This window comes from Prinia subflava, chromosome 1 (genome assembly GCF_021018805.1).
Source record: "Prinia subflava isolate CZ2003 ecotype Zambia chromosome 1, Cam_Psub_1.2, whole genome shotgun sequence".
Classification (NCBI taxonomy): Eukaryota; Metazoa; Chordata; class Aves; order Passeriformes; family Cisticolidae; genus Prinia; species Prinia subflava.
In genome coordinates, this window is record NC_086247.1 from 13,058,115 (window position 1) to 13,071,129 (window position 13,015).

Consider the following 13,015-nt stretch of genomic DNA (forward strand, 5'->3'; position numbering starts at 1 on the left):
GTTTTTGTTTGTTTATTTTTGTTTAGGAAAGATCCAAATATCAGGAAAAGTCAACAACAAAATTACTCTCTACAACAAATAGGTGTTACAATCCCAGCACTGCTTCGCTTGATTTCAGAAAGAATGTTAAAAGTTCTCAAATAACAAAAGAAAATTCAACATGGCATAGCTCTTAAACTATATTTAAAAATTACAACTGATGAAAAAACGATTTTTTTTCTGGACATTTCATTTTGAGTGACACTGTCAATCCAAATCTTAAAAGGAAAAGCTGATTTATTTCTAAATTGCTTTTCAAGATACGTATTTTTAAATGAACTCTAAAACACAGGCAAAAAGAACGAGGTGAAATTTGAACTTATCAGCTTTGTGATAAAAACTATGATTTGTTTAACTTTAATCTAATACTGCAAAGAGACTTATGACAGTAAGGTAGGTGATGCAAAATACACTTTTTTTGGCAGTAATTGACCTCATGAAACATGATTTTGAAACATGAAAAACCCACAAGCTTTTATTCACAGTGGTTTTTTCCCCTATTGTAGCTACTAACCTTATGAAAACTCCCATAAAATATCTTCCTTATTTCAGGACCTTCAAAAGTTACAGTTTGAAAATCTCCTTTGTAGTCATAGTTAAAGAAAGTCAGAGTTTTTCCACCATCTGTATGAGATCAAAATTAAGGGCTCTGTGTTAAAGTCATGATACAATACTTGAAAGAGTCAGTTTGCATTTAACAAAGCAGACCAAAGATGACAGTTCAAATGTTAGTAAAACACACTAATAAACAACATACTGACCTGGATGTAACAACTTATATCAGAGAAATGCTCTTTCCTGGTTTGACAGGAAGGATGGACCAGCAGTTCTGAGTCTACCTCACTCATGTCTACCTGGTTGTATTCTCCCATTAGCTCTCTGTGGGAGCTGGACAAGAAAAATTCTTCCTCAAACCATCTAAATGCCTAATTCCCCCCTTTTCCAAGGTGACAAACTGGCAGCTATGAAGAATGGGTATCACAGTACCTTCATCTTCTCAACAGTAAAACCTTGTAAATTATAATCCCTGTTTCACAATTGTGAAAGTAAAACCAAGCAGAAATGAAGAGCCATCAAGGGTTCCTGTCTGTGGTTCTAAGCCTGGTTTAGGACCACAGGCTTCCATCAAGACAGGCTCAATCAGAATCAGATTCAAAGCACTGAAAATTTTAAAAGCAGATGAGTACCTCACATCAAATTGCATCTAGTATAGATCCTGGGAATCCAGTTTAAATCAGTTGACTCAAAATTTCACTCTAACTCCAAATTAAATTCAGTTAAATTGAATCTAAAAACCATGCATTAGAGATTACCCCCATAGAGATTCAAGTGGTTGTTCTGGTAGAAGATTGAAACATTGGCAATAATAAAACTAGACACAGAATTAATCATTTGTACAGTCAAGATCACTGATAAAACACAAAGCACATACTATCTAAAATAACTCCAACCAGTGGTTCATATGCTTCATTTAAAATCTCCCACAGAGCAAATGGCTCCTGAGGTGTGTCCGGGAGTATCCGAAAGAGAAACGTGATGGTGTAATCTGAAGGGAGACCTTCAGGATGCAAATACCTGTAAGAGAAACAATGTCTTTGAAACTGAAACAATATTAAATCTGGTGATTTACTCATCAGAATTTTGCTTGACGTGCTTTCTATTACTCTGTATATTTCCTTACAAATCAAGACTGAGAAGTGATATAAGTGTGTATAAAATCTACTCAACTTGATAACTCTAAAAGAATGCTTATGAAGAAAGAAGTTATTGTTTCTCTTGTAATTTACAAAACTGACCATAAAATTTAACTTTTTATTTGAAGAACAAATCAAAGGTCAGTTGGAAGCTGAAATTGTATTTAAAGCTTTTAACAAATAATAGCCACTTTCAAGACCTTTGACATTATGATGGAAATAGAAATTTCTTGGAAGACCACTCTCAATAGACATATCATTAAATGATTATAAATGGATTAAAAATAGGAGTGACAGACTGTTATAGGAAGCATTAAAAATATAGAGAATGGAGTTTATACATTTCAAAGCCAATACAAAAGTAAGTCAATTCAGAACAGATCACATACTGGAATACAATCTGGTTTCCTAGAATTTATGCAGAAGAGAGAGGAAGTTTATGATATAAAAGAAGTGCTTTGCTTTTTGTCATTTCCAAGAATTCATTATTTCTTACTTCAAATTTAATTTAACCTTTTGTTGTCAAATCCCAAAGTGAAACATTTGGACAAGTGTCTGAGACAACTGACTATATGTTAAATGTTAATTAATCTGATTCCTTAAAACCATAGTATAGGGGGATCTGAAAAAAGTCTCAAGAGCTATTCAAACAGTTTATTTTCCCCAAATATGACCCATTCCTTCTTAAGTGTTTCTGGCTCACAGAAGATGTGTAGATATGAATCATGCTGAAAAGAGAGTTAACATGATATATCATCAATATATTCTGCACAGTGTCAGTAGATGATCAAATGTGATGTTACACTGCCAATTTCCTATACAGAAAGAGAGGGAACTCAAAAAGTAAAAGAAAAAAGCCTTTACAGTGTGTCCAGTGTACAAGAATGAAAGCCAATTCAATAAGTATGGTGGGTTAAACACAAGGTTTGGGGATACAGAGCTCAAAAAGGAGAACAAAATTAATGGCATTCAGTGCACAGATGAAGTGACAAAGCCAAGTGGGATTTTTGAGACGTACCTGTGGATCATTAAGAGAAAGGTGTTCTCTGAACCACGAAAAGGAGTGAAAGCCTAATGAAGCAGTAAGACTGGGCTGGGGTGGCAGCTAGAGTATAGCATATAAAGGCAGTAGATCAAGTTAGAAAGAAGCAGAAAGGGAAAAAGAAGTGAGAAATGTTAATCCCTTGAAATCTCAGTCCATCTAGGCCCAGGAAGAAACAAAACAAGGAGAATGTGAAACAGCACCAAGAAGTACAGCTCCAACTGGGATACAACAGGATAATCACACACTCTGATGATATCTAATATAAATCTTCAGTTTCCCACTGTTTTTCCTTTCTTATTTTTCTTAGCTAAAGAATATTTTTCATTACACCTTTCCATGTGTAATCCATCAGAGCCACTGCTTCTCTCTGGTGCCACTTACTATGAAGTGGGGGTCTGGACTGAGAGGAGCCCAACACAGCATAGACACTGTTCATACAAGAAACAGGGTTTCCATCACTTCCTCTCTGAGGAACAACTGTAAAAGTTCAGTCAGGGGATTCCTCATGGCCTCCTCCATAACCCTCCCAAGATACCATCCTTGTGACTGAAAGATGTCCTGCCTCCCAGGAAGGTGCTAAATGGGGTCCACACAGCCTCACTTCAACAAAAGGGGATTAATCTTCCTTTGTAACCAATGACTGGACATAGACTGCAGTAAAAGTGACTGAGGACAGATGAAGCAGGTTCTCATTCTGACCCTTGCTTCAAGGACATGCTGAACTTGTGAGACTTCAACCTGCATTCCAGAGGCACCTTTCACAGAATGCTGCAGACTGGAATCTGCCCAGACACAGGTCTGCATGAAACTGCCAGGTGTTACACAGACACAAGCCTGAGACTGGCCTGTGGGAAACCTGAAATAGCCAGTGGGCTTACCTACTTTTACCAACGATTGTTATTTTTGGATTAAACTGATGAAGGGTCAGAACACAATACATTCTTCCTATTTATCAGTATAACATAGATATGTACTAGCACCTCTGCTCTTCTGAGTTAAAAATACTAGTCCCTGAAACAAGTAATTGCCTGCACTAGAAAATTATCTTCATGTGTTTTTTTAGTATTTATATGTGAACACATACTTGGTAGGCTGGGATACCAGAGCATCCTTGTGCAGTCTGTAACATGGGAAAACATTAAATGTACCAGGTTCCATGGAAACCCCTTCCACAGCTGAAAACTCCTTTTCAACCAAACCAAACATTTCCATCATTTTAAATCCTGGAAGATATCAAAAGGTATATTTTATTAATTTAAATGAATACTGCATTAGAGGATACTAAAAAAGAAAACACCAGTTGTATCTAAGAGTTTCATTTTCTGTTAGCAGGAAGAGAAATGTATTGCCTAATACTGTGAAAATAATACAATATTCCATAAATCAGAAACAAATATGAACACAAAAATACTGTACCTGCGAAATTATTGCCATCTTTAACTACCAGTGGGCAGGCTGGAAAAGAAGAAAAAGATATATTTAAGAGTACAGGAGATGTCCCACTGAGTCAGAACAATCATGCACTCAGCCTTAAACTCAGCACTCCAGTCTCAAGAGCAGCAGCAGCAGATGTTGGGTAGGAAGGACAGGCAAACCTGGCCACTTTCTACTCCATCCTGCTGATGTTTCTCAGGATCCCCAAGGGTTGTAGCAAAGATATTAAAGGGTGCTCTCTGTGTGCTCCACATAATATATTTTTATGGATTTCTTATCCATTAATTTGTCTAATCCTCCCTGTAAACCTGCCTTCACAACCTCTTCAGCAATTTCCAATTTGTTGAAAAAAAAGCAACAAACTCATTGCCTGTTGCATAAAATAAAGTGTGTCTTATATTAGGGTTTAACCAAGCATTCCCTAATTCTCTGTGAGCTTCTCCAGCCTAACCCATCTCAGCTTCAAGTACTGCAGCTGACATTCTCTGTACCTTTTCAAATTCCTCAATAATTATCATGAGCAAGAGAAAAGCAGGACAGTCCTTCAGATGTGTGCTCACATTTTAAACAGATGTATGTCTTGTTTATGTATTTCTTTTGGCAGGGAAGAAATATCATAAATACATTTCAGGAAAGGTGCCCTGGGAAATGAACAAGCCTAAAGCAGCATATGAAGCAATATGGCACCCCAGGACACTCACATTTAAAGATCACTTTCAGAAAACAAGCACAAGTGACCAATAAATGATACTGTTGAGTACTGCCAATATTTAACATCCTCTCTACCACTGAAAGTAGAGTCCGTAGTCAAAACCTCAGAACTGATGGCTCACAAGCAAAATTATTTTTGCTTACCAGCTCTGACAATTCACAGTTTCATGATAACTCACAGTCCTGTGCACAAGGACTCCTTACAACCACAAATTATTCACTTCAGCTACACAGTGCCTGCTTCCTGGCTTATACACAAGGAAATATATTGTGGGCACACACCTAAAAGCATGTGAATTACTGACCAATAATCATTAAGTGTTGTTCTGGAATGTCTATCCCTTAATTTTCGTAAAGAGACGGAAGTGTGCCTTTCTCACAGATTTCAGAATTTGAGTGTGTTATATGTTTTTGCTTAGGCTACAGCTCATCTACTTTCATAACAAAAACATTAATGAATGGCTTGCTATTAAAAAATTAACCATGTGACTTGAGTAAGAATGAATGTAGCTAGCAGTACTCTTACAGAAGGTTAAAATAGCCTAGAAAATAAAATATAATTAACTTTTATGATTCTGAAATGTCAACAACATCTGAAATGAGTTTTTGGCAACCAGTGGCTGTATTCTGGCTTTATAGAAACAACCATTAATTATTTTGAAGTCACAACACCTTAATTTCCTTAATCTTCTGCAGAAATACCATTAGAATTATAATGTCAGCAGTAAATTATATTAGAAAGATCAAGAATATGTCTTTATAGAAAATTAATAGTTACAATCTTCCCAGTATTTAGCAGTCATTTTAGAAACAAAAATAAATCAAAATGGCTAACTTGCTGATGCAGTTTCACAAACAAAAGTGATCAGCTCATCTTCAATCTTGGTAAAGGCATCAAAGTCATCCACAAAGAAGACATGTCTTTCACTGGGCTTGCTGCCAATATTAACTAACTCTGAATAGTCAGCATCAGCCACTCCAATAGCAAAAAAGGTAAAACCTGTAAAACAAAAAAGAACACTCCTCTGAGTCATGCATGTTGAGAGTGGAAATACAATATGAACATAACTGTATTTGCACTGACTCCTTTCCTGATTAAACACAAACATGAACATTTCACTATTATCCTATAGCACAAGAAAATTCACTTATGTAATCTAAAATAAAAGTAAAACATTCTCTGTGAAATATTTTTTGGCTATTTATGCCTAATTAGCTAATTTAAGTTAAACCTTAAGCATCTTCTTGAAGATATGTAACTACTCAGTAGTCTATAGTTTTAGCATATGTTTAAATGCTTTTCTCATTTAATACTATGTTGTATTACGCAAAAATATCCATGTATCAAGTACAGAATAAATACAAAGTAGAAAGATTAATTTCCTGCAGGTCCTTTACAGATTTTTTTCTGTGCCATGTGTTAGTGTATATGTGATTTCAAGGCACTGCTGCCTCAAGATTGAGCACTGAAATAAATGCATTCTCATTTCATCAGCAATTTAACTGCACTAGCTGAATCTGTTCTATATATTTAGCACAAATATTTTTCAAAATTTGAGCCTGACTTAGAGGATTTAAATAAAATGGAAACTGTACCCTAAATGTTTCAGGAGCAATAAAAGAGCCATAAGTCTTTCAACATTTTCCTTTCCATAAGAGATGAAAGAAAAAACCTCTCTATATCAGGCTGAATATAGTTAATGGTTATACTGTTCTAGCATGGCTCAGTCACAAATTTATTCCAGTCAAGCAATATTATGTTTAAGTTTGAATGAGGACCAGGGGCATACATCACCTTCTGCAGAGCCTTTAGCATAACAAAACTTTGATTTAATATATTATGACAACATCTTCATGTCTCATCCAAGATCAGCACCTCTTGGTGCCAGCCTCCATCCCAGATGCCCATCAGTCCCTGCTCCAGCCTAACTTCAGCCTCACTGTGCAGCTCACTCCAGAGGAGTGGGAGAGGGGAGGGCGTGTGCCAATCCCAGCAATTGAACCCTCACAAAGTGACATCTTCTCTGGAGGTCACTCCCAGCCCAGGAGCTAAAAATGCAACTGCAAGACTTACCTGAGATGAGCGTTTTTTGTTCAGCTTAGACACAAACTCCAATTTATCCACAAATACATGGTTTTCCTGACTACTACTTAAAACAGGTTATGCAAGCCCACTATTTTGTCATACACTTTATTGATGAAGCCTCTACATTCAGCATCTAGCAAAAAAACAAGGAGGCAGCCAAGCTGGGCAATTTGGTTGCAGAAATCAGTGAACTACACTGGGAACTTCACAGCTGTCAAAGCTAAAAGCAAATAAAAGGCACTAATGTAATTCCTCCTTAGGTCACCTCACATTAAAAGGAAGATAGGTTTTTTTCTTCCATCCTTTAGTTTTGTTCTAGGTGGCAAAACAATGTGGTTTTTGCCATTGTGCCATTTGGGTTTTGATATAAACTTCTACAAGAATTAATCCAGTTCTTACAGTCGGACTCACAACATGGTGTGTCTGCTTAAAAACTGAAACTGAAACTGAAACTTTAAAAAAATTCCTAGAGGTAATTAGTGTAACATGGAGCAGGTCAGAAACAGTGTAAGAATTTTCAATGGATCTCTTGTGTAGAAAACAAAATAATTCAATTTGCTCATCACCACAAATCTACAGTCTATAGATGACAATCCAGATTCTCAGGATCCTATTTCCCAACTTCTTAATTCTGGGAACAATTCCATTGACTACTACATGATTTTAGCACTGCTGCCAAAATGAAAAATAATTCCATTAATCACCAAAAATATCCAGAATCTAATCATATCCTAGTGATATTCTGTGTTTCTCAGCAATTGCTATTTTCTTTAAAACAGGAAATCTGGAGCAAAAGCTACCCTTACCTCATGCCCACACTTATGAAGATGCAATCAATGAGAAAAAAAGAACATGTGAATTGTTTTTAAAAGCACATAATTTACCATCTAGTTGCATTTCTCTGGAGACTTTGTTCACATCATCCTGTGATCGCCCATCAGTAATGACAACCAAAACCTTTGGAATGCCCCTTCTCATGCCTGCCTCTCCTGTGAATAAGATTTCTCGAGCATGTTTAATGGCTCTGCCTGTAACAAAAAATTGACAGGGACTGTAATATAAATCCAATTTCTATTGGCTTCTCATATCACATGTTAGACATATATAAAAAGAGAAATCTGTTGTGTCCTGAGTAGTCTGTCAATAATTTCATTCTGTAGTTATTAAAATCAAGATTTATAAAAGTTTGATTTTGACTGTAACATTTCGAGTTCCAGTGGCTTCAGCCATCCATTTTTCAATCCAGAAGGTGAAGACTGAGAACATGATTTGTGTGGGTGTCCTGGTTTCAGCTGGGATAGACCTAATTTTCTTCTTTATTGCTGGTAGAGTGCTGAGTTTTGGACTCCATATGAGGCTAATGTTGATAATGATGTTTTGGTTGTTGCTAAGCTGTGCTTACCCTGAGTCAAAGACTTTTCAATGTCTCACTCTCTGCCCCTGAGCAGCTGCACAAGAAGACTGGAGGAGAGTGTACACAGGACAGCTGACCCAAGCTGGCCAAAGGGATGCTCAGTACCACAGAACATCCTGCCCAGTTTACAAACTGGGGGAGTTGGCCAGGAGGGGCCAATCCCTGCTCCAGAATGGGCTGGGGATCAGTCAGCAGGTGGTGAGCAATTGTACTGTACTGGTGATACAACTGAGCATCATCAGTTTTTCATGGAGGTTTCCTCCCTCTATTTGTTATACTCCTTTTAATTACTTTTATTATCGTTGCATTTTACTTTATTTCAATCATGAAACTGTTGTCTCAGCCCACAGGCTTTAGGCTTTTCTCATTCTCCTCTCCATCCCGCCAGGGCTAGGGGTGGGCAGTGAGTGAGCACTGTGTGGTAGTTAGCTGCTGGCTGGGTTAGAGATAACAAAACTTTCATTTTCTGGGTTGTAGGTCTACATTAACAACTGAGAATGTCATTGTAGTAAATGCAAAATTATTTTGATAATGCTGAAAATGGATGCAATGCAACAGCTGCAAGAAATTTCTGTGCAGTCTGAAAATAATAAAACATGGTTTCTAACTAAAGCAGATTTTAACCCTTTCAATCCTCACCTATAATTTCTTTATATCAGAAAGATATATCTTAAAGGATTAATTAAAATGCAACCTTACAAGACATCTTTCCCCATCCCAATCTTAAACATCCCACAGAGGCTTATCTGTCTTAGCTTACAACCCAACAGACCCTCCACTCTCTCCAGTTTTCTTCATGCTCTGCAAGCTCCCAACCATCCTCTCCCCTTTCTCACTTTTCTACTCACTTGCCTAGCTGATTTCATATTACTTCCCATTCCACCTCCCACTAGTCCCAAATAAATTTGCCTTTGCCCTCCTGCCCTTATCCCTGCCTCCCTGATCCTTGTTATCACTGGATAGACTGCACTTGGGGTGAATATGCAGCAATAGGGGCTGAAGTGTGTAAACTACAGATTAAAAGACTTTCTCATTTCAGACCCTCATCTCCAGCATGGAGATAGCATGTTATCACTGGTTTTGCAGTGATTAATTAAACCACTTAGCAAATGGGAAAGAAAGACTGCTTAGAGAAGCAGGGAAAAAATCTGCATTACAATCACGACCTTTCTCACCTGTTTTTGTATTTCCTCCTTTGTAGGCTATTTGCTGAATAGCTTCAAGAAGAGTCTCTTTTGTTTTGTATGCATTCAATTTAAATTCTGTCCTGGGATCATCACTAAACTGAATTATTGCCACCTGTGCACGGAGAAGATGTTCATTACAAAAGCACCACCCACCATGTAAGCAAAAAGTAAGTGAATTTGACTACTTAAAACAAGGATTTATCTTGTAACTTTGCTTCATCCTTAAATTGAAGCCAGACTTTTTTTCTCTTTAAGAAAGCTTTCACTAAATAAAGTTCAGTTTTATTCTCTGCAAACTTGGCAACCATCTAACACTTTGTGGTTTCATTTTGCAGCAAACAGTAATACCCACTTTGGCAGAAGCCAAAGCATAATCGAGCCCAAAAGCAAAATCCTGGTTACAGCTGCTCACAAGTGTACAGTTATTCATACTCAGAACTGCTGGGACAATTCAGTCTCCATGAATTAATAACTGCACATAAGTAACTGAAGCTAGGGAGCAAGACTGAAGCAAGTAATAGAAAGATTCAGGAATATATTTTGAAATATTGCCTCTGTCAAATGTGACACTACATGAGTTAAGACTGTATTACAATACTGTACACTAAACCCCTAGAACTCATAAAGCACATATAGATCTTCTTATTCCATAAGTGGTGCCCCTGTTTTAAAAGGAGCTGTTGTGTTTAAATTTGTGACAAAGTTTCTGAAGAACTATTAACTCTATTTTGGAAAAATAGCTGTATAGAAAGAAACAGTAAAAACTAAGTATTCCTCAGGGTTTGGACAAGTTAAAATTAACTTCCAGTGAGATCCCAAACTGCATATTATACAGGTAACACTTAAAATAGTGACATATTTGCCAATAATATGTTCTGGAGCACCTCTCTAAACAAATACACAAATGGAACAATCATTGTTCCATTTTATTTCAAGCACTGTAGATCCTGTAGAGTGTGTGATTTAAAATAACAGAACCTTTAATTTCCCTTGTCAATGCCATTTTTAGCTTATTTATAAATGAAACACTACATTGAGTACCAAAAGCCTTAACAAACTTAAATGTCATTAGAATTAGAGGGGACTGAAACTTAGCCTTCATGCTACCAACATTTATATTGTGAATTTTAACATATGGTGTGCATTAAAAGGTATTGAAAAAAGATACTGACCTAGAGCAGTTCATATTTTCACAGAACTGTGAAATTGTGTCAGTTACTTCTTGATCCATTTAGCTGTTGTCTGTTCTAAAATACCCTGTCAAGTCCATGCCCCCTCCATCTCTGCACATGTTGATTACCTGTGTTCCATCAGGACCAATCTTATCCAAAGCTCCAACAGTGCTATAGAGAAAGTTAATTATCTTATTGAAATTGTCATCTCCGATACTCCATGACCCATCCACCAGGAATGCCAGGTCAGCTTTGGCTGCTTTGCACACTGAGGAAGAAAAGCAAGGATTCTGGAATTAGAGCAATGGCTCAACTCCTCATGAAATCTCATAAATCACTTAAGAAAATGCAACCATCATGAAAAGCCCTTGTTTAATGTTAGCTATTTATGTTTCAGCCAACAGACTTCAGTGCAGGTGTAGAACCAGTTGAGCTCTGCAAGGAAGAACTGTCTGCACCCACAGATCCTATCACAGAACGCACTTCAGTGGTTCTTTAAAGTCTGGATAATCATTTCTATTTTTATTTAGGTTTTTAAGTAAAGTCTCACATGAACTTACACAATGCCAGACTCCCGGCATGACACAGTAAGCAAGATGACAGAATTTCAGCAGTGGAGGTTCCCACGGGGAAACTATTCCATTCAAAAAGTTACCCTAAGGTCTGCAGTGTCTAATGCACTTTAACTGCACTGTGGAGGAGCAATGCAGGTTTCACCCATCTCATCTTGTTCCAGCAGGTTCTTAGGCAAAATGGGCTGCAAGAGTTGCACATTTGCTCACATAAGTTGCTCACTCCTCCATGGGAACTGTGAACGTTCTGCACTCCAGATAATCCACGTCTATTGCTTGGGGTCAGAAGCAAACTGTCTCAAACCAAAGGTTTTCGACATATTTCATCTTCATATTCCATCTAACTCCAGAGAATAGGACAAGAAAATACAAACCTGTATTTTTCATTTTCTGTTGATTACTCCTTAGATAACAAAAACCCCTCATTATCTGCTCCTATGCAGTTCTAAACACACACACATACAAGATCTTTTTTCCCTGTGCTTGTGGGTTAAATTCTCAATTTCTACATGTCAATTTGATCCACCAACTTCAAGCTGATGTATTTGATCCTCAGTCTCCACCAATAATACTCATCTCACAGAAATATTATAAGCCTCTGTACAAAACACTACACATTCAATAATAATAAAATAAAGTCTGCATTTAAAGAGGAGAGTCTGAACATGGCCCATACTTTTCACATTACTAAAAGTAGATATATTTTAAAATAATGCAGCTTTTGAAGTTTAATTATCCTAGGATGTCTGCTTCAGTTGCAAAATATGTATGGTTTAGGAGTTTTGGAAAAAAGGAAGTGTCACATATATTAACCACCCTTTCAGCTAATTTTAACAGTACAATAATGATGTCAGATTTTTGGCTCATTAAATTTAGGCCAGCTGCCTTAAAAGTGTTTCAACAGCAAATCCCTTGTGAGATCTGCTCCCCACAGGTCTAAAACACCATCAGAAGCAGAAAAAAATTGCATCAACACTTTAAAATGACTAGAAACTCTCACATATAGCACTTACCCTCTTTTGCAGGTGGGATCGTAGGTGGCGGAGGTGGTGTTGAAGGTGTTGTTGGTGGTTGAGTAGGAAATGGTACTGGAGAATAAAAGAAGGAATATTCAAACATGCTTAAAAGCCCAGTATCTTTAATAAACAGCATTTTCTACTCATCTCCACATTTAAAATTTTGATTATTTCTAATCAACTAGTTTGCAATTGGAGATAAATGTAGGTGTATGCATACAAGAAATGTCACCTGAAAGAGAATATTACTAGTACAAAACAATTAATGGCTTTATATTCAGTGTGAATGACACAATAATACAACTGAACTACTACTGGAACTGCCCTTTTTTGAGATTTCCCAGTGTAGTAGACCATATGCCAGCATGATTCTTGACCTAGAATCCATAATTCATTTTGAAAAATGTCCATGTCCTTTTCCTTTCTCACCAAAAATCCTCAGTAACAGTAACAGAAAGTAGGTCTTTATTCACACTGGAAGGAAGAAGATCATAGTCCTACAATCCAAAATGCAAAAGCAAGCCAGTGCCTGCACTCAGAGCTGATCACAGTGTGCCTTGATGAAGACTTTTCTGAATTTAGCAAAGACCTTGTTATGCTTCCAGACAGAAATGAAGCTCTGACCACAGCTCTAACAGGACTGTG

At 37.1% G+C, this 13,015-nt stretch overlaps 1 protein-coding gene across 5 annotated transcripts in view; it reads right to left on the minus strand.

The window, feature by feature from the left end:
* COL14A1 (collagen type XIV alpha 1 chain) overlaps nt 1-13,015 on the minus strand; it is a 116,008-nt gene that overhangs the window by 34,726 nt on the left and 68,267 nt on the right. For all 5 annotated transcript variants that reach the window (XM_063419056.1, XM_063418818.1, XM_063418971.1 and 2 more), the window contains exons 25-33: nt 12,368-12,442; nt 10,911-11,050; nt 9,599-9,722; nt 7,894-8,037; nt 5,759-5,923; nt 4,195-4,233; nt 3,863-4,001; nt 1,472-1,614; nt 554-663 (exon numbers count right to left, since the gene is read on the minus strand). In XM_063419056.1, coding sequence (XP_063275126.1) covers nt 554-663; nt 1,472-1,614; nt 3,863-4,001; nt 4,195-4,233; nt 5,759-5,923; nt 7,894-8,037; nt 9,599-9,722; nt 10,911-11,050; nt 12,368-12,442 — 1,079 coding nt within the window. The remainder of the gene's footprint in view (nt 1-553; nt 664-1,471; nt 1,615-3,862; nt 4,002-4,194; nt 4,234-5,758; nt 5,924-7,893; nt 8,038-9,598; nt 9,723-10,910; nt 11,051-12,367; nt 12,443-13,015) is intronic.